Source organism: Kogia breviceps, chromosome 18 (genome assembly GCF_026419965.1).
Source record: "Kogia breviceps isolate mKogBre1 chromosome 18, mKogBre1 haplotype 1, whole genome shotgun sequence".
Taxonomy (NCBI): Eukaryota; Metazoa; Chordata; class Mammalia; order Artiodactyla; family Physeteridae; genus Kogia; species Kogia breviceps.
In genome coordinates this window covers 3,773,275-3,793,895 of record NC_081327.1, presented here as the reverse complement: position 1 = coordinate 3,793,895, position 20,621 = coordinate 3,773,275, and the positions used below count along the sequence as shown (strand labels likewise).

The window sequence follows — 20,621 nt, the reverse complement described above, 5'->3', positions numbered from 1 at the left end:
TTCCCTTGACCCACTTGCGAGTGAGGGGCGTGGAGAGGGCAGTCCAAATAGACTACACTTCCCAGCAGACACTGCGGCGGACCCTTCCCCCAAGTGCGGCCCCCGCGGCCAGGGCTGATGGGAAATGTAGTCCCTGGACAGGGACAGGCCAACGGAACGGTGTGCCTCCGACTGTGTATTTGGAGGGGATTGAGCTTCAAAGCTTCGCAGGCTCCCTCGGGGAACCCCGGCGTCTCTTCGTCCCTGCAGGCTCTTGGGTTTCCGGGACTCGGTCCAGTTGGACGCTGGGGCTTCTCCTCTCCCAGCACCGCCGCGGTACCCCCACCCGGTGCCCGCGGCCCCCAGCCCCTGCTCCGACCCTCGGCGGGCGGCCTGCCCCTTTAAGAGTGGCCCCGCTGACATCACGGCGTGGGGGGTGGGTGCTGGCCCGGCTCCCGGCTCCGCGGCGGCTGCAGGACCCGGCTCCGCTCTGCGCCCGCCTGCTGCTCAGGGGACCCCGGCCCGGGACGCCCCCTCCAGCTTCTTCCAGCCGCTCAGACCCCAGGCTCCGCCCCACGCCTGGGCAGAGCCCCAGTCTTCATCAGGGTACCCCAGGATTGCCCCTGCTGTCTCTTCTTCTCAGGGTCTCTTCCCTTTCTCTCTCTCTCTCTCTTTCTCTCTCTTTCTCCCTACCTCAAGGTCTCTGGGTCTCAGCATCTCTCCGCCCAAAGGTCTTTGGCGGTCTACCTGTCTCTCTCTGTCTGTGACCTCTCCACTTCCAGGAACCCAGAATCTCTGAGCCTGGAGGAAGAGGAGGGATCCTCGATCAGATCTCTGCCTCTCCATTTCTCTCTCTGTCTCTTTTAGGCCATCTCTGTGTCTCCTCCAGTCTCCAGACCTGCGAGTCTCAGAATTTCACAGCCTCGAGGTCTCGGTGTGACTCTGGATTCTCTGCTCTGTCTCTCTGCCGCTCTGTGTGCCCCTGCCCCTCTCGGGCTCTCTCCCTCTGTTTCTATTCTCTCTCGCTCCCTGCCTCCCCCATTCTCGAGGCCCGTCTCCCTCCCTCCCCGCATCCTTCCCCCCCTCCTTCCTTGCCCCTCCCCTCCTCCGCAGTAGCCAATGAGCGGCCGCCGGTCCCAGCTCCCGGCGTCGTCCGCCGAGTGAGGCCGCGGGCGCGGGGGGTGGGGGGTGGGAGGCCGGGAGGGGGCCGGGACGCCGGGCTCCGGGGCGGGGGCGGGGGTCGCGGGCACCGGCGACCCCGGTGGCGGCGGCGGCGGCGGCCGGGGGAAGCCGGGGGGCCGGTCATGCGGCTGCGGGGCCCGCGGCCCGGAGCGTCCGCCCAACCCTGAGCGAGGTGAGCGCGAGGGGAGGGTCCTGGAAGAAGGTGGGCGCGGGGGGTTCCTCTGGAGGTGGCTGGGAGACAGGGCTTGGGGCTAAAAGGGGCCCGAGTGGCTCCGGGGGCTGAGATTCTGGCGGTCGGACGCCCGAGTTCGGGGGCAATGGGGGATGGAGGGACATTTGGGCCTAAGGAATCCGGGAGGACGGGGTCCGAGGGTCCCAGAGTGGGGCAGCTATGCTCTTAATGTCCGAGTCTTGGAGACCGTGGGCACCGGGGAGGGTGCAGGCCAGGTCCTTGCGGGAGGCGGTCCTGGCCGAGGGGGGAGGGCCCGGGCCCGGTAAAGGCAGGCTGTGAGTCTGAGAAGGGGTCCCCAGAAAGAGGGAGCACGTCTCGCAAGGCATTGAAAGGAGGTGGAGTTTGGACTTGGGGCTTGGAGAAGGGGTCCCTGGGGGTCCAGAAGCCTACATCCAGGAAAGACTGGGATAAAGAAGGATGAGAAGGAGGCTCCGGGCCTGGGGGGGAGGGGGGGGTCCCAAAGGAGGAAGGGCTGGAGGCTGGAGGAGAATGAGGAGATCTGGGCGGGCCGTGTAGAGTGGGGAGGAATCCAGTAAGGAAGGAGGGGACCTCCAGAGGGGAAGCGAGGAGGGTGACGTTGGCAAGGTCCCAGCTGGGAGTCCGAGAAGCCAACGGGGGGAGCTGAGGTCAGCTACCTGGGACTAGGACAGTCAGGGCGACAGGGTTTTTGATGCTGGTTTCCGAGGTGAGTGGACTGGAGGAGGAGCAGACAGCTGGCAGTCAAGCCCTGGAGCCGTGGGACGGGGGTGGGAGGAAAAGCTGGTCGGAGCCCGGCCGGTCTCGGATTCCTGAATCCCCCTGGAGGCTGGGGGCGGGGTGGGTGGGCTGGGGGCACTAGATGCTGCAGTGTGGGGGGGGGCAGACGGGATGAAGATGGTCTCAAACTCCAGGGTTCTGATTGGGTAGGTGTCAGGTTTCAAGGCTACAAGCCTTCTGGTTAGGGAGAGCGGGGTCTCAAGTCTTGGCTGCATTGTTGGGGGGGGGGTGTTGATTAGGGGTGTTAACCTTCAGAGTTAAAAAGGGGATGGAGATTGTGGTATTCATGTAGGTTGAGGCCTCTGGTTGAGATAGGATGGGGATTCCGGTGTGAGCCCCCCAAGTCATAAGACTGTGTGGCTGAGGGAAATGTTCTTGGTAAAGGGTTAGTGTGGTAGGTACGGGGTTCAGAGCTCCCTGGTTGGAATCTCCAGGTTTCTGACTGGAATTTTGGAGGCCACAGCCTTGAACTGAGGACCTCCCTTTTGAGGGTCCAGTGTCAGCGAGATCTGGTTTCCAGGTTGGACGTTGAAGAGGGTCTGTATTTGGAAGTCCTAGTGTGGGAAGTTGGAGTCCAGAACCGCTGGTGGGGGATTTGGGGACCTTGTAATGGGGATGGGGCCCCTGGGCTTCCTGGTGCGGGTTTTAGCGTTCAGAGCACCGATCCCTCGTTTGAAGGAGGGTCACGCGTTTGACTGGAGTGCCCCGATTAGGGTGCTGAGATGGGGACTCCCAGATCACGGTTCTGACATCCTGGAGTCTCTAGCCAAAATCCTGGCTCCAGGTCTCTGGGCCCCACTATTCTGGGATCCAGCAACATGGAGTGGAGTTCTAGCATTCCAGGTTCAGGGGCCTGCAGGGATTTGGCATGGGGGAGGGGGAAATTAAGTTTCTGGAATGTTGGATCTGGGTCGTGGTCTGTGCTCTCAGACTGGGATACCAAATTGAGGTCAAGACACCACATCAGAGTTAGAAGGTCAAGGTCTTGGTATTAGAATTGGATGTTAAGGGTCAAGATACGAGGGTTTAAACGTAGAAGGGAGGTCTGAGGTCAAGGCCAGGGTATGGGGTTAGGGTCCTTGGCTAGCGACCCACCTGGGGGATTTCTAGTTGCTACTCAGAGACAGAGTCCAAAAGAAAGGGCTCAGGGCGTCAGGTTTGGGCATGGAGTCTGGACCGGTGGCCTAGGCTAGGGTTTCTAGACAAGATGCTGCTTCAAATCCAGGGGTGGAGTCGTAGGTCGGGACACAGGGGTCAGATCTGAGAGGGTTCGGTTTGGGGTTGTTGCTTCTGGCCTGGGTCCGATGTCCCACGTGGCCGCGTGGGGTTGGGGGACCCTGGTGGTCGCACCGGGGCGCTCCAGCGCAGCTTCCTGTCCCTCAGGCCCCGCGGGGCGCCCCCCGCCGCTGAGGATGAGTCACTGCAGCAGCCGCGCCCTGACCCTGCTGAGCAGCGTGTTTGGCGCGTGCGGCCTGCTGCTCGTGGGCGTCGCGGTCAGCACGGACTACTGGCTCTACATGGAAGAGGGGACGGTGCTGCCGCAGAACCAGACCACGGAGCTCAAGATGGCGCTGCACGCCGGCCTGTGGCGCGTCTGCTTCTTCGCAGGTACAGAGCTCACCTGCCCGCCGGCCAGCTCTCCCTGCCTTGCCTGCGGGCCGAGCGTCCGTATCCATAGTTCTGTCCCATGGGTGCCGGAAACCCAGAAATCAATCCCGTTCCTCTCCCGGAGAGTCAGATTTCTACCTGGAGATTCCACTTCTGGCCCTTTATTCCCTGGACCTAAGAACCCTAATGCTCGCGCGATCTCCCCCGGAACCTCCTGGAGCCCCTGGCCCCCCTTAGAAGCAGTAGGCTAAGTTCAGAACGTGTCTCCTGGACAGTTCCAGAGCTGAGTGGGAAGAATAAAAAAACAAACAAAAAAACCCCAACTGTGCCTCCCAGCTACCAGAGAGGCCACTCCTTCTAGGAGTCCTGTCCCACGTCACCCCCCAGACCTTGCCTCTTTAGGGGATCCAGGAGTCCTGGCCCATAGCCCCTCCTCGCCTGGGACTCTGTCTTGCAGCCCTGTCCTCCTGCATCCAAGGGACTCTAAGGCAGCTTGCAGTAGGAGCTCTCGGACTGCTGCCCACCCCCTTCTGCGACCCCCTAAGAGTAGTACAGGCCGTAACCCTTGGATTAAACCTCACGTTCCCATCCTGGGCTCTCTCTACCGTGCGTCCTGCTCCTGACTGCCTCGCCAAAGCTCATGAGCCTCTCATCCAGCCCTGCCTTCTTATCCTCCCCTCAGGCCGGGAAAAGGGTCGCTGCGTGGCCTCAGAATATTTCCTTGAACCGGAGATCAACTTGGTGACGGAGAACACGGAGAATATTCTGAGTGAGGGAAAGCAGGCGGTGGGAAGGGTTAGGCAACAAGGGGGCAGGGTGACAGGGCGGGGCCTGGGAGAAAGGGGAGGAGCAGAGAAGGGGTGAGGTGGGAGGGAAGGAGTGGAGGCTTGAGAGCAGGCAGAGTGGTTGCGTAAGGGGGAGGGGCCAGGTTGAAAGGGTGGGGCCTGGGAAGTGGGTGGAGTCAATAGGTAAGGGGGGGTGTCAAACCAAAGGAGGTGTGGCCTGTGTGAGGGGGCGGGGCCAGCAGTGGAAGTTTCAGAAAGGGGAGGAGCCACATAAAAGAGCGGGGGTGGGGGGGGTCAGGGCGGGGAGATGGGGGGTGGAAGTGGAGAGGTCAGGAGAATGGTCCTCCTGGAGAGTCCCCCCTCACCGCCGTCTTTCTTCTTACCCCTCCCCCAGAGACAGTGCGCACAGCCACCCCCTTCCCCATGGTCAGTCTCTTCCTCGTGTTCACCGCCTTCGTCATCAGCAACATCGGCCACATCCGCCCACAGAGGACCATTCTGGCCTTCGTTTCTGGCATCTTCTTCATCCTATCGGGTAAGCCCAAGGAGAAGACTCGCAGGCCACGGGACTATTTTAGGTTCCAGGAACCTGGGGTTCCTCTTCCAGTAGGAAAGCCACTTCCTTGCTGTGTGATCCTGGAGTAGTTGCAGAACCTCTCTGAGCCCCGCGTTCCTTCTCTGTGCAATGGAGCCGCCAAATCACAGTGAATGCCTGTTGGGAGCTCATTAGGTGCCAGGCTCCGTTCTGATACTCACAACAACCCGGTGAGGTAAATGCTATTAATAGCCCCATTTTACAGATATGGAAACAAACACTCCGAGAAATGAAGTCATTTGCTCAGGGCCATACACCCAGTGAGAGGCAGAGATGGGATTCAAACTCACGCCTTTCGCCTCCAGAGGCTGTATTTTTAACCACTCCTGATATTTTGGCAATTAACAGATTACAGGGCTCTTTATGTTCTGTGCATCATTTTACTGGAACATTTTTCAACCAGAAAAGTTGAAAGAACCCTGTGCCCACCACTTACAGCCGACCGTTACCATACCACAAGATTTGCTTTATCCTGTATCTGTCCCTGTCTCTCTACCCATCCGTCAGTCTATCTTATTACCATTTTAAAATGCACTTCCAAGTGAGCTGCAGGCATCAGTACACTTTGCCCTAAATTCTTCACCACGCGTGTCATTTGCTAGAGTTCAGCGTTTGTTTATAGTTCTTGTTTCTTTTGAGATTCAGGGTTCTTTTGCATGAGTGATCTCATAACCTTCTTATAACATCTCTGCCCGGGAGTTATTATTAGCAGTCATTTGATAAAAATGGGGATACCGAGGCCTGAAATTGTGCAGGGAGTTGCCTAAGATACCAACGTAATGCTGGCTCCCCAAGTGTCCTGAGCTCCAGAGTAGAGCTGTTTCTGAAGTGTGACCCTCCTCCAGATTTCAGTGCAGTCCTGTCCAATTTGGTCCAACTCAGCTCCGGTCAGCCCAGATCACCTCAGCTCTGACACACTTAACTCCATCAGTCTGGCCCAACTAACCCCAATCTATTCTGACTCATTTCTTCAGTTCGGTTCGAATTAATTCAACATGATTTAATTAAACTCCCTTCGGGCCCTTTTAATTCAGTTGATATTTTATGAACAAACCCCGCTGTTTGTCTCGTTTCCATTCTGTCCCTTTGAGCCCGCATTCAGCTGCCTCTTTTGAGTTGGTGCTGCAAATAATTGAAGATAGATCTTCAAATATCCTCTCCCCCAGTCTCCTCCCTGTTCCTCACCCACCTTTCTCCAGGCTAAACCTCCCCCGTGTTTCCAACCTAACCTGACGAGACCTTTTCCCAGGGAAACCAGGGTGCAACCTCTGTGCAAATTTGAATCACAGCATGTAGAGCCAGACACAGAGCTAAAATAAGACACGTAGAATATCTCCATCCCAGAGTGTCAGATGGAAAAATAGTGGCCTAGAGAGACAGAAAGTGGGGCAAGGGTAAGGAGCGTGGGAACGTTTATTCAACCCACCTGAAACATTAGAAGGAAAATTCCGTTGTTCGTGGTTCACAGAAGTTGAAACAAAAGAGGTGACATAGCTGGTAAATGGCAGCGCTGGCATTAGAAGCGAGGATATTCTCTTCCCCAAAGCCACGCTCATGGATCTGATTTGCATCAGGATGAGTGCCTCAGGACCTGACTTCCCAAGGTCAAGCTGAGGGTCAATGGTGCCGTCAGGGCTGGAAGTCAGGCCTCCGATGTGATAATAGAGTAATGGGGGGGGATTGAACCCCCTTCCTGAACTTCATTTCATAGAGTATGACCTGTGCACCCCACCCAAAGTATCCAGTTGTGTGCTTTAAAGGTTGTAGGGGGCTTCCCTGGTGGCTCAGTGGTTGAGAGTCCGCCTGCCGATGCAGGGGACACAGGTTCGTGCCCTGGTCCAGGAAGATCCCACGTGCTGCGGAGCAGCTGGGCCCGTGAGCAATGGCTGCTGAGCCTGCGCATCCCGAGCCTGTGCTCCGCAACGGGAGAGGCCACAGCAGTGAGAGGCCCACGTACCGCAAAAAAAAAAAAAAAAAAAAAAAAAAAAAGGTTGTAGGGTGTAGTGGCTGAAGGCACGTGCTCCTGTGAACCTAGAAAGACCTGGGTTAAAATCCTACCACTTACTCAGTGCGTGATTTACAGCCTTCCTTTCTGGAGCTGTTGAGAGGACCAGTCTTATTCAGGGGTCAGCAAACTTTTTGCTTAGGGCAAAATAGTAAATATTTCAGGCTTTGTGAAGCCATAGTGCCCAAGCAACCAGAGGGGAAGCAATGGGCCTGGCTGTGTTCCAATCGTCCTATTTATGGACCCTGAAATTTGAGTTCAGTGTAATTTTCATGGGTTATGAAATATTCTTCTTCTTTTGCTTTTTTTCCCCTCACAATTAAAAGAATGTAAAACCCACACTTAGCTCGCCAACCATACAAAGACAGGCAGCAGGACAAATAGTAGTTTTCTGGCCCCTGGTCTAGATCACGGATGTGAAGGGCCAGCCCAGTGCCTCGTCTATAGCAGTAAGTATTCAACACGTGGTAATTTTACATAAATACATACACACATACATTCGTAAATAGCAGTAGTAGCAACAACAACCGTTACAATAAACACTTTACTGAGTGCCATGGTTTGGGGAAGTTCTAAGTGCTTTGTGCAAATTATTTCTTTTTCTTCCCCTCAAGTTAAGTTGCTCCACAGTGGAAGAAGGAGATATTAACCCAGACTTTCACCCTGGCACTCTGCTGCCCTACCACAGTTAAAAATCATAAAGACAAAGGAGATTAAAAGAGAGGGGGCTTCCCTGGTGGCGCAGTGGTTGAGAGTCCGCCTGCCGATGCAGGGGACACGGGTTCGTGCCCTGGTCCGGGAGGATCCCACGTGCCGCGGAGCGGCTGGGCCCGTGAGCCATGGCCGCTGCGCCTGCGCGTCCGGAGCCTGTGCTCCGCAACGGGAGAGGCCACAGCAGTGAGAGGCCCGCATACCGCAAAAAAAAAAAAAAAAAGAGAGAGGAAAGGGGGACTTCCCTGGTGGTCAGTGGTTAAGACTCTGCACTTCCACTGCAGGGGGCACGTGTTCGATCCCTGGTCTGGGAAGCAAGATCCTGCATGCTCCGTGATGGGGCCAAAAAAAGGGAAAAGAATGGAAATAGTACCAACAATGTCTTAGATCTCGGAATGGAATGATCTAGCCCAACCACCTCATGCTCCAATGAGGAAACTGAGACTTAGAAAGAGACAAGAGTTGCCCGAGGTCGGGTAAACGATGAAGTTGGCATTCAGTTTTGCAGAAAGTGGTGAGAGGGCTGGGGCAGGAAAGGGATAGGGTCACACCTGGACGTTAAAGATCCCTCAGGGGGCTTCCCTGGTGGCGCAGTGGTGGAGAGTCCACCTGCCGATGCGGGGGACGCGGGTTCGTGCACCGGTCCGGGAGGATCCCACGTGCCGCGGAGCGGCTGGGCCCGTGAGCCGTGGCCGCTGAGCCTGCGCGTCCGGAGCCTGTGCTCTGCAACGGGAGAGGCCACAGCAGTGGGAGGCCCGCGTACCGCAAAAAAAAAAAAAAAAAAAAGATCCCTCAGGGACTTGTGTTTGGAATGCACTAGAAGGAAAGAGACTGGAAATGGGCAAACAGAGGAGGAGGCTTATGCAGTGGTCCAGGCCATAGCAGATGAGGTTTGAGCTGGGAGGGGGTGTGGACGGATGAAGGTGACTGGATGGCTTTGAGAGAGAAGGATATTGACAGAAGAATCAATAGGACCAGATGGCTGACTGGATACGGTTGGTGAGAGAAGGGCAGGAGGCTGGAGTGACACTGATTTCCTTTTTCCAGGTCATGAGAGGCACGCTTCCCATGCGTGGCTCATATTAACCCCTGATCCGCAGTCATGCTCTATGCATCTGCACATTCATTCGTTCACTCATCAAACATTTACAGAGACATCTTACATGCCACGCCCTGTGCTGGGCGCTGGTGACGTACTGAATCTTTTTTTTTTTTTTTTTTTTTTAAATGTGGTGGAAGTCACATAATATAAAACGTACTATTTTAACCACATTTCACTGTACAGCTCAGTGGCACTGAGGACGTTCCCGTTGTCGTGCGGCTCTCCCAAATTTGTCACCTTCCTAAACTGAAACTCTGTCCCCATTAAACAATAACTCTCCATTCCCCCTCCCCAGCCCCTGCCCGGCCCCTGGCATCAACCAATGTACTTTCTGACTCTATGAATGTGACTATTCTAGGTACCTCGTATAAGTGGAATCAAACAGTATTTGTCTGCACCTGATGTATGTTGGAGGGCACGGCAGTCTACAGTCAGCCACAAAACAGCTTCCAGCTACGTGTGCAGCAGTGCTTGTCACACAACACTTAAACCCCTGTAATGGGTTTCCATTGCACTTAGAATACATCCCAGCTCCTCATGCTGGCTTACAAGGTCTTCCATGGTTTGGCTACTGTTCAGACCCCTGGCCTCATTACCTAACTCACTAACACTCTCTCCATTGCTCGTGACTTCAGCTGCACTGGCCTCAGTCTCTTCTCTTCAAAAATGATCATCTCAACCTCACTTTTACACTCAGGAGCCCTCCATGTTTGGAAGTCTCTTCCCCCTAATTCTCAAAGACTCCAGAGTCTTTCCCTCTTCAGTTTCTTTCTCTGACAACGGTACCCCCTGTTGCTTTGCCTCCACTATACTATCCATCACATTCCTTATTTTATATATTTGTTTCCTAGCACGTATTGCTATTGTCGTCTTATTCATTTTCTGTCTCCTCCTACTGGAATGTAAACTCCAAAAGGCAGGAACATGCTCTTGCTTGTATCTTCAGAGCCTAGATGAGTTGCTGGCACAAAGTCCACGATGAAATATTTGTAGAAGGGAATGCATGGTGAAGACAGCTCAGGGCATTCTGGGAAAAGCAAAGATGCATTAAGCTGACACGATAAGGTTGTGGGAAGGGTGGGAAGGGCCAGAACTTCAAGAGCAGGTGACATCTAAATCGATGATGCAGAAAGGGCGGGGGGAAGTTTTTCCAGTGAAGAGAGAAAAGTGCCTCGTACAGAGATGGAATTCACAGCGTGTGTTAAGACCCTAGAAAGCAGCTAAGACGGAGGTAGCCAGCTGTGTAGCTCTCCGTGGTCCTGAAACTCTTTGTTCTAAAGCCAGGTTGTTCCTATTCAGCTTGGAATGTAGGTGATTCCTGCCTACTGTGTTCTAAGTATTCTGAAGCAGATGTAGTGGAGGGGGGAGGGAGAGAGTTGGATTACGGAGCGGGGAAGGGGGAAGGGAGAGAGAAAAAGAGAGAAGGAGAAAAAAAGGAAAAGAACGTTAATTTTTAGAGAACCAGAGCCACTGTAAAATGACCCGGAAGGAGAAAGAATGACAAGAATAACTTACCTTTTGACATTGTTTTTAGAAAACTTTCAATTACTAAAGACAACAACAAAAAGCTCTTTCTGTTTGGAAATATTTGTTTCCTTCTCATCAACCCTGCTCCTTGACTGTCTGTTTGGAGAATGTTTGTTATTTACAACTGAAATGTGACACATGGGGCTTGAGGTGAGGCAGGAGTGGTTAGCAGGTATGGGTTTTAGAGAGAACCAGGATCTAAAACGGGGGATACGGATTTGTCGGCAGTGGGACAGGCGTATAGGGAACAAGCCTTAGCTGGGTCAGAGGACTTGGGGATGCAGAAAGGGGTTTCGATTTTGAGAGACTCAGGAAGTAAAATAGACATTACTTGATGATGGACCATCCTTCTTGGATGCAGGACTGGGAATCAAGAGGATTCCCCTGCATTTTGACTATGGTACTCTAGCCAGTGTGGTTTCTGGACTTACTTAGGTATGGTTTCGTTCGTTCTTTCTTTTTTTTTTTTTTAAGGATCTTTAGGTATTGTTTCTTTCCTTTTTTATTTTTTTTTAATTTTATTTTTTATTTATTATTATTTTTTTTTGCAGTACGCAGGCCTCTCACTGCTGTGGCCTCTCCCGTTGCGGAGCACAGGCTCCGGACGCGCAGGCTCAGCGGCCATGGCTCACGGGCCCAGCCGCTCCGCGGCACGTGGGATCCTCCCGGACCGGGGCTCGAACCCGTGTCCCCTGCATCGGCAGGCGGACTCTCAACCACTGCGCCACCAGGGAAGCCCTGTTTCTTTCCTTTTTTTAAAAAAAAATTTTTTTAAGGATCTCGTTTAGAGTCACACATTGCCTTTCTTTTATTTTATTTATTTTTGGCCATGCCGCATGGCTTGTGGGCTCTTAATTCCTGGACTAGGGATTGAGCCCTGGCCCCTGGCAGTGAAAGCACCCAGTCCTAACCACTGGGCCACTAGGGAATTCCCTAGGTATTCTTTTCCTATAAACCTGCTCATCTTTCAAGACCTATAGCAGATGCCTTCACCATGTAACACTTCATGGACCCCCTCTTCTTGAACATCAAAATTATGCAATAGCGGAAGCTGAAAGGGTTATGGAAGTTCAGCAAAGGCTAATTCTTAAAGGAGACAGAGGAATGGGGATCCAGAGGGGATTTAAAAGGGAAAAGCAGCTAACGAGCCAGACGTTCCAGTTACGTGGCAAGTATATTCATCCATTCAGCTAGTGTTTATTATCTGCTGGATCTTACCTCAGACGCTCGGAATGCAGTAGGAAACAAGGTAGACTCGTTTCAAGCATCCTAGAGGAAGTGGAGGAGATTCATGACTAAAAAACTACCAACAGACAGAAACTATAAGGTTAGGTAGTGATAAGCGCAACAAAGATAAATGAAACAGCTAAGGGGAAGGAGATTGATGGGAACGTCATTATTTAATCTTACCTCAGTCACTCAAAATTTTCAGTGAAAACTTTGAAATCTGTCGACTAGGACAGTGAACACGGGTACTTCTTCCACCTAGACCCACGCGGACACTTGCATTTTGCTAAAGTTTTGCCACAGTCTGTCTTTCTCTTTGCACACACTTTGGTTTCTGTTTGTTTGTTTGTTTCTGGCTTTACCGTTTGAAAGTAGTTTGCAGGCACCGTGGTCATTCATCTCTAAACACTTCAATGTGCGTCTCTTAAGAGTCATGACATTTCTACACAACTGCAACACCGTCGTCAAAGCTAGAAACGTTCCAGTAATTCCATAATATAGTTCATTCCATTTTCAAACCGTCCCAGTTGTCCTAAGAATGCCTTTTCTAGCTTTTCCCCCAGAACCAGGACTCAATCTGTTTATGCATAGCGTGTCGTTAATTCTCTTTTAGTCCAGAATAGTTCCCATACTATATTTTTTTACAACACTGACTTTTAAAATATATTTCATTATAAAAATATACAAAGGATAGTATAATTTGCCACGTACCCTTCACTCAGTTTCAACAATTATCAACATATGGTGAATCTTTTTTTAGTCAGACTGCCATGTCTCCCTTCTGTACTTCACTACATGATTTTAAAGTTGGTCTCAAACATTAAATCGTTTTATCCACAGATATTTCAGTATATCGCTGAGAAATTAGTACTTTGTTATTTAACTAGCCACAGTGCCACTGTCACGCCCGAACAAGTAAGAATAGCTGCTTAATATAAATTAATATCTACTTAGTGTTCAGCTTCCCCACTTGTCTCATAAATGCCTTTTTTTTTTTTACCATTAGTTTCTTGCAGACCGGGATCCAAATTCCACTTGTGGATTTAGTTGATAGATCTCTAAAGCCTCTTTTAATCTATAACAGTCCTTCTCCTTCTGTTTTTTTCCTTGCCATTTATTTGTTGAAGAAATCTAGTCATTTGTCTCATAGAATTCCCACATTCTAGATCTTTCTAATTGTGTTTTCATGATCTTTCTAATTGTGTTTTCATGATTTAATAGCTCACCCATCCTGTGTTTTCCTGTAAAACTGTAGATCAGATCCAGGTTTGATTTTTGGGGGACGGGGGGTGATAAAATACTTCATAGGTAGGTGCTGCTATTATGTCCTACTGTATTGCATCAGGAGACCTAATACTATCTGGTTGTGTCTCTTTTTGAGACGTTAAGATCAGTCACTTGCTTAAGTATTACAACTTGGCTCATACCATTGTCATTTTGAAATCTGCAGGACAGGGTGTCTTGTAGAACACCCCAAATCCCACATTTATTTGATTGTTTCCTTGTGGCATCATTTGATTTGTTCCTCTTTCTTTGTATTTTCTGTAGCCTGGAAGTTATGTCCAGGGTAGAGACTTGATTAGATTCTGGTTAAATATATTTGGCAAGATTTAGAGGTGGTGCCATGTTCTTTATAGCCCATCACTTCGGGTGGCAAATAGCGTCAAGTTGTTCCTACCAGGAGTGGAACAGTGTTTGAACCCTTGGTAAAGGGGGTGATCCTTAGAGCTCTCCATTGAAAAGGTACATTTTTCTCTTTACAATGAGTAAGTCATTTGCAAGGTAACATTTTGGCACCTTAGGGGAAAAATGCTGTTTGGGGATGTCCATTTTATTCAGAAGGTGTTGCTTTGGAAAAATTTTAAACATATGGAAAAGTTGCAAGAATTATACAAGGAACTCTCATATATTCTTCACTGGGACCAATTTATAACATTTTCCACATTTGTATTTCTGTTTCTTTGTATCTTATGTGTATATATCTGTATATGTATATATTATATAATTTATATTATATTAGATTTATTATATTATATTATATTATATTATATTATATTATATTATATTATATTATATTATATTATATTATATTTAACCACCTGAACATAAATTGCAAACACTTCACTCTTAAATACGTCAGCAGGTATGTCCTAAGCACAAGTGCATTTTCTTTCCTAACCACCGTGCAATCATCAAAACCAGGAAGTTTAACACTTACACAGTAAGTTCATATTCAATTCTCACCAACTGTCTCCACACTGCCCTTTACAGTCAGTTCCTCCCGATTCAGGATCCAGTTCGGTACTTCCTTGCTGTGTCTCTTTCGCCTCCTTTCATCTTTTATATAGTTCCTGTACCTTTAAAAAAAAATCTTTCATGTTGATGTTTTTCTGAAGAAGGCAGCCAGTGTTCGGTAGAACACCCCACAGCTTCCACAGGAGTGGAGCCATGTTACAAATTACCAGCAGGGACACTGCATACACGAAGTAGTGTCACGATCCCATCAGGAGCTCGGGGTGTCCGTTTGCCCCGTTATTGGTGACGCTAGCTTTGGTTTCTTGGTTCAGACGGTATCTGTCAGGTTCCTTTACGATAAAGGAAGTTTTCAAAAGTCTCTTTGTAATTAATAGATATTTCATGGGGAGATTCTGTCACACAGTGATTTAATGTCCACTGTAGACGATGCTTGCCTAAATCCTAATATTACCACAAGGGTTGCAAAATGGTGTTTTCTTGACTCTGTTGTTCTGTCTACATGGATGTCACCGAAAAGAAGAATTTTTTTTTTTTTTTTGCCACGTGGCTTGTGGGATTCTAGCTCCCACACCAGGGATTGAACCTGGCCCCTCAGCAGTGAAAATGTGGAGTCTTAACCACTGGACTGCCAAGGAATTCCCAAATTTTCTCTTTTCTTTTATTATTTATTTCCTTAAAGAATATATCAGTATGGATTCACATTTTTAAAAAATTCAGTGTATTGTATGCCATTACTTTTAGGGGCTTCCCTGGTGGTGCAGTGGTTGAGAATCCGCCTGCCGATGCAGGGGTCACGGGTTCGTGCCCTGGTCCGGGAAGATCCCACATGCCGCGGAGCAACTGGGCCCGTGAGCCATGGCCGCTGCGCCTGCGCGTCCGGAGCCTGTGCTCCGCAACGGGAGAGGCCACGACAGTGAGAGGCCCGCGTACCCGCCCCCCCTCCCCCCCCAAAAAGAGGTGATAAGGAATAAGAGATCTAGATGAAGTGACAGATACCAGGGGTTAGGATGCTGTGCTTCCACTGCAGGGGGTGCAAGTTCTATCCCTAGTCGGGGAACTAAGATCCCACATGCCACGCGGCCATAATAATAATAATAATAATAATAATAATAAATGAAGTGACAGAGAGAGACATGTGGAAATCTGGGGGACGAGCATTCCAGTTCAAGGGAACAGGGAGAGCAAAGGTCCTGAGGCAGAAATGAGCTTATGTTCAAGCAAGAGTGGGATCTAAGTAGCAGGTGCAAGGAGCAATGGATAGAGATGAGTTTAGCAGGTGACGTTGTAGGCATTGCACGCCAGAGGTCAGGAGCATGTTTCTTTCTTTTTTTTTTTGTGGTACGCGGGCCTCTCACTGTTGTGGCCTCTCCCGTTGCGGAGCACAGGCTCCGGACGCGCAGGCTCAGCGGCCACGGCTCACGGGCCCAGCCGCTCCGCGGCACGTGGGATCTTCCCGGACCGGGGCACGAACCCGCGTCCCCTGCATCGGCAGGCGGGTTCTCAACCACTGCGCCACCAGGGAAGCCCAAGGAGCATGTTTCTGTAAAATGCCAGATAACACATATTTTCAGCTTTACCGGCCATACAGTCTCTGTCGCAACTACTCAGTTTTGCCGGTACAGCCATAGGCTCAATGTAAACAAATGGGCGTGTCTGTGTCCCAACCAAAGTTTATTTATGGGCCCTGAACTTATAAGTTCCTATGCTTTTTATTTTTATTTTTTTAAATTTTTTTATTTTTCCTATGCTTTTTAAATTGAGATTTTATGATTCACATAACATGAAGTTCACATATTCGGCAGTTTTAGTATATTCACGAGGTTATGCAACCATCTCCATTACCTAATTTTACCACATTTTCCCAAAGGAAACCTCACTCCCTTTAACAGCTAATCATAATCTCCCCTTCACCCCACCCCCTGGCAACCACCAATCCACTTTCTCTCTCTATGGATTTGCCTACTTTGGACATTCATGTAGATGGAACCGTACAGTATGTGGTCTTACGCATCTGGCTTCTTTCACTCAGCACGTTTTCTAGGTTCGCGCATGCGGTGGTATAAATGCATACTTCATTCCTTTCTTGGGCTGAATACTATTCCTTTATATGGCCAGACCACATTTTGTTTATCCATTCGGTTGATGGGCATTTGGGTCGTCTCCACTTTTCGGCTGTTATGAATAATGCTGCTGCAAACATTCACGCTCAAGGTTTTGTGTGAGCATATGTCTCCAGTTCTCTTGGGTAAATACCTAGGAGTGGAATCGCTGGGTCATATGGTAATTCTATCTTTAACACTTTGAGGAACTGCCAAATGAAATACATATACTTTTTACGTGCCACAAAATATCCTTCTTTTGATATTTTCAACCATTTAATTATATAAAAGCCATTCTTAGCTAGTAGGCCATACAAAAACAGGGGGTGGGCTGGATTTAGCCCTGGGCAGTCATCGTTTGCTCACCTCTTTTGCAGGCAGTGGAAGGAGTTTAGATTTGTTCTGGGTGCGATGGGCACACAAATGTTTATTTGTAGGATTCTAGGGGAAGGTGCTGATGAGGATTACTTGGATTAATTTGGGGGGAGGCATTTTATAGCCTCTTTAAGCCACCCTATGTATGGCCATCGCTATGCATGGCTACTGTTTAGAAGAAAGTTCATCTTGAAGAAGTGATAGTTGCCTCTTAAAAGTTTTCAAGTCAGACCTCTCCTCTCCACCTTCTCCATGTGCCTCTATTTCCTCAGCTGTAAGTGGAGATAAAAATGGTACCAATTTGAAAGTGTTGTGAGGCTTGCATGAGTTAACGCATATCTAACACTGAGAATGGTGCGTAGCTTAGAGCAAGACCTGTAGGGCTTCCCCCTGGTGGCGCAGTGGTTGAGAGTCCGCCTGTCGATGCAGGGGACGCGGGTTCGTGCCCCGGTCCGGGAAGATCCCACATGCCGCGGAGCGGCTGGGCTCGTGAGCCATGGTCATTGAACCTGCGCGTCTGGAGCCTGTGCTCCGCAACGGCAGAGGCCACAACAGTGAGAGGCCCGCGTACCGAAAAAAAAAAAAAAAAAAAAAAAAAAAAAAAAAAAAAAAAAAGCTAGAGCAAGACCTGTATAAGCAGTTGCTATTATTGGTGTTGTTATTGATGTTGTTGTTGCTATTATGATCTATACAGCTTCAGCTCAGCTCCACCCTCCTCCCCTTGGAATATCACAATATCCAGTTTCTCCCTTCCAATCTCTTCCCAGAACCACTCAGCCCCCAAAGGATCTCCTAACACGTCGATCTGGCCTTGTCCTTGCTCCGCTTCAGACCATCCCTGGCTCCCTAGTGCCCTTGGCATTGATGCCAAGCTCCTCAGCCTGGCATTCGAGCCTCATCATGGCGATGCCCCTGCCCCCTTCTCTGACCTCATTTCTTGTGGCTGTGGTCCATGTTTTAGCTACATGGATGGATCAGTTCATTGTTCCCCCTCCAACTCTTCACCCACGCTGTTCCCTCTTGCCCTGCCTGGGGTGGTATAATGGTAAACCCTAGTTCTTCCCTGGGCCTCATCCTTTAGGACTTGGACAAAGTCATGCTTCCAGGAAGCTTTCCTTGACTCCCTCCACCCTTGCCCCAGGTGGGTTTGGTGCCTCTTCTGGACGCACAGAGCTCTGTGCTACTGTTTTCTTTACAGTACGTGTCCCCACGGATGTGACTGTGATCAGTGTTCATGTTTGCCTGCCCCAATTGCATTGTGAGCTCCCGGATGGCAGATTAGGGACGGGGGGTGGGTGGTGGGTGGGAGGGAGGAGGAGGCTGTTGATTTCTCTCTGGGCTCCCTGCACCCAGCCGACGCCCAGCACACAAGGAACTTCAAAGGATGGAATTTAGTCCAGGGTAGAGCAGGGAGGAGAGGGGAGAGGATGGCAGTGAGATGCAGGGGGCCTGGGGCTGGGGAAAGGGGTCCACTGCTAATGGACCAAGGGCACCCCTCTGCTCCCCCAGGCCTCTCCTTGGTGGTGGGCTTGGTTCTTTACATTTCCAGCATCAACGACGAGGTCATGAACAGGCCCAGCAGCTCTGAGCAGTATTTCCACTATCGCTACGGGTGGTCTTTTGCCTTCGCAGCTTCCTCCTTCCTACTCAAAGAGGTGATGTCTGTGGGGCCCAGACTCTAGAGTTTTGAATGGGGGAGGGGGTTGGGGGGGAGGGCATGATATCTGGGTCCAGGAGGAAGAGGAGGCTGTGGGTGTAGACTCTGAATTAAAAGAAGGTGGCGGCTGAGGTCCTAACCCCTGGGTCCTGGAGGAGGAGGGTCTGGGAGCTCCAACTCCTGGGATCCTGGGAGGAGGTGACTGGGGCTCTAATTCCTGGGTTCTGAGAAAGGAGGAAGCTGGAGGCCTGGAATCTTGGGTCCTGGGAGAGGAGGGACTGGGGGTCTTGAGTTTTGGGGTCAGAGGGAGCCCGGGGCCAGCCTCTTTGACTCTGACCCTGCCTTGCCACAGGGAGCTGGCGTGATGTCCGTGTACCTGTTCACCAAGCGCTACGCGGAGGAGGAGATGTATCGTCCGCACCCGGCCTTCTACCGCCCGCGTCTCAGCGACTGCTCCGACTACTCGGGCCAGTTTCTGCAGCCCGAGGCGTGGCGCCGCGGCCGCAGCCCCTCCGACATCTCTAGCGACGTATCCATCCAGATGACGCAGAACTACCCTCCAGCCATCAAGTACCCGGACCACCTGCACATCTCCACCTCGCCCTGCTGAGGCCCCGCCCCCGGAGAGCCCCTCTTCCTCCTCTTCCTCCTCCTCCTCCTCCTCCTCCTGCTCCTCACGGGTCTCCCCACAACGCAGCTCCCCCTCAAGTCCTCGGGACTCCTCGTCCCACACGGAGGACGCTGCGCACGCGTTAGCCCCGCCCCCTTCCCAGTGGCCCCGCCCCGTCACTATAACCCCTCCCTCTTTCCTGACCGCTCCACTTCATTGGTCCCGTCCACTTCCAGATGACGCCTCTTTCTACATGACCCGCCCCTTTTCCGTAGGCCACTCCCCTCCCTGCCTAGTACCGCCTCCCAGGTTCCTCTGCTCCTTGGGCAGAGCGGCCGAGCGCGCCCGCCTCCGCGAGCCATCCCCCAGCCTTCCGCCTTGCTGCAGGGGCTCTGGGCAGGAGAGTAGGTTCCAGCTGCCGCCAGAAATGCCAAGCATCTTCTGCTCTCTGCCCCGACTTCTCTCTTTCCCGGCCCAATCTCACCTCCGGACTTTGGTGGTCCTCGGGTGTAGTGCGGCCGGGGTGGGGCTGGAGGCCGCAGGTATGGTGTCCCCTCCCCCACTTCCCCACCCACGGGAGACCCCATTCATTCTCACCTGCTGGACGCTTCTCGGCCTTCTGAAGGTTACCTGCCTTTTCGAGGGCTCTCTCTAACGGCTTTTCTTGCTCTCTCAGCTGACCTTGGCTTCTTTTCCTTCCTCTGTCTCCCGGCCTCCTCTTCACCCGCTCATCCAAAGCCCGTCGGTGCATCCAGCCCCACATTACCACGCGACAAGAATGGAGACCCTAGGGTGGAGGGAATTCCTCCACGCCATTTCCACGCCTGTGCCCGCCTCTTCCCCCTCGAGGCCCCGTCGGGGGAGGGAGAGGCAGTAGCGGGGGTCGACACCCCCCAAACCTCGAAGTCTTCCATTTTCTGGCCCTCCCCCTCACTGAAGTCCCCCTTGCCATCTCAGACCCCCAACTCTGGCCTCTTTCAAGGGTCCGTCCGCCCCCTTGGACAGATGGGGGGGGTCATCAGAAACTCACCCACCCCCTTATTAGGGGAGGAGGGGCGAGGTAGCACAGTGTTGTACACGGAACTAGGAAGGCCCCCTGGGTGGGGGGAGGGGGGCAGGGTAGGGACGGGGGCTTTTAGTTTGCATCCGAGGGGGGAGGGGGGAGGGGGGACCGCAGCAGTTAACCTGTCTTTACGCAGCGATTTTTAACGAGGCTGGGGGGAGGGGGACTTTGGGGGTGGGGAAGGGATGGGGTGGGGGGCCTGGCTCTGTTATTTACCGTGTATCATATGTAAATACGGACAGAAACTTCAATAAACTTTATTTCAAACACGTCTCTGCCTGCCCAGGGGGAGGGCATTGGATACCGAGGGCGGGTCCAGGTCTCTACCCCGGCGGGGTCGGGGAGAGGCTGTGGCTAGCGTGCTACAAAATAAGGTTAGATGGTTGTTTGTTAAATTGCTTGATCATTGTAATTAACAGCCTCACTTTATAATTCAGGCCATGTAAAGCGTGTAAGACAGCCAATGACACAGGTCCGGATCAATAAAAACTCTTGGTATCACTATGACCACTTAGAGAACAGTTACTATTACCTTGCTTGCTTCATTTATTTATTAAAAATTTTTTTGTTTTTTCTTGGCTACGCTGCACAGGCATGTAAGATCTTAGTTCCCCAACCAGGGATCGAACCTGTGCCCCCTGAAGTGGAAGGGCGGAGTCCTAACCACCGGACCGCCAGGGAAGTACCTGCTTCATTTAATTTTCTCCGCAAGCCTGCATGTTGAGTTTATTGGACTCATTTTGCAGCTAGGTCCACAGAGGTGAAATGACTCACCCAGGGTCACACAGGTGGAACTTGGCAGAGCTGTGAACTGGGATTAGGTTCAGCTGGTTCCCAACCTTCAGCTTCCTT

General features: G+C 51.4%; 1 protein-coding gene across 1 annotated transcript; it reads left to right on the top strand.

Annotated features, from left to right (window-relative positions):
* The first annotated feature begins 1,263 nt into the window (after nt 1-1,263).
* On the top strand, nt 1,264-20,273 carry CACNG7 (calcium voltage-gated channel auxiliary subunit gamma 7). The gene is made up of 6 exons (XM_059044226.2): nt 1,264-1,333; nt 3,533-3,757; nt 4,440-4,526; nt 4,937-5,077; nt 17,949-18,094; nt 18,449-20,273. The coding sequence occupies exons 2-6, from the start codon at nt 3,562-3,564 to the stop codon at nt 18,704-18,706; spliced, it is 828 nt and encodes a 275-aa protein (XP_058900209.1). The 5' UTR covers nt 1,264-1,333; nt 3,533-3,561; the 3' UTR covers nt 18,707-20,273.
* Nucleotides 20,274-20,621: the final 348 nt, after the last annotated feature.

What these genes read in the sequence shown, in the direction of transcription:
- CACNG7 (XM_059044226.2), top strand. Translation starts at nt 3,562, where the DNA reads ATGAGTCACTGCAGCAGCCGCGCCCTGACCCTGCTGAGCAGCGTGTTT. An exon ending in GCGCGTCTGCTTCTTCGCAG is followed by an intron (nt 3,758 to 4,439) that starts GTACAGAGCTCA and finishes TCCTCCCCTCAG; the next exon opens with GCCGGGAAAAGGGTCGCTGC. An exon ending in CCTCCTTCCTACTCAAAGAG is followed by an intron (nt 18,095 to 18,448) that starts GTGATGTCTGTG and finishes GCCTTGCCACAG; the next exon opens with GGAGCTGGCGTGATGTCCGT.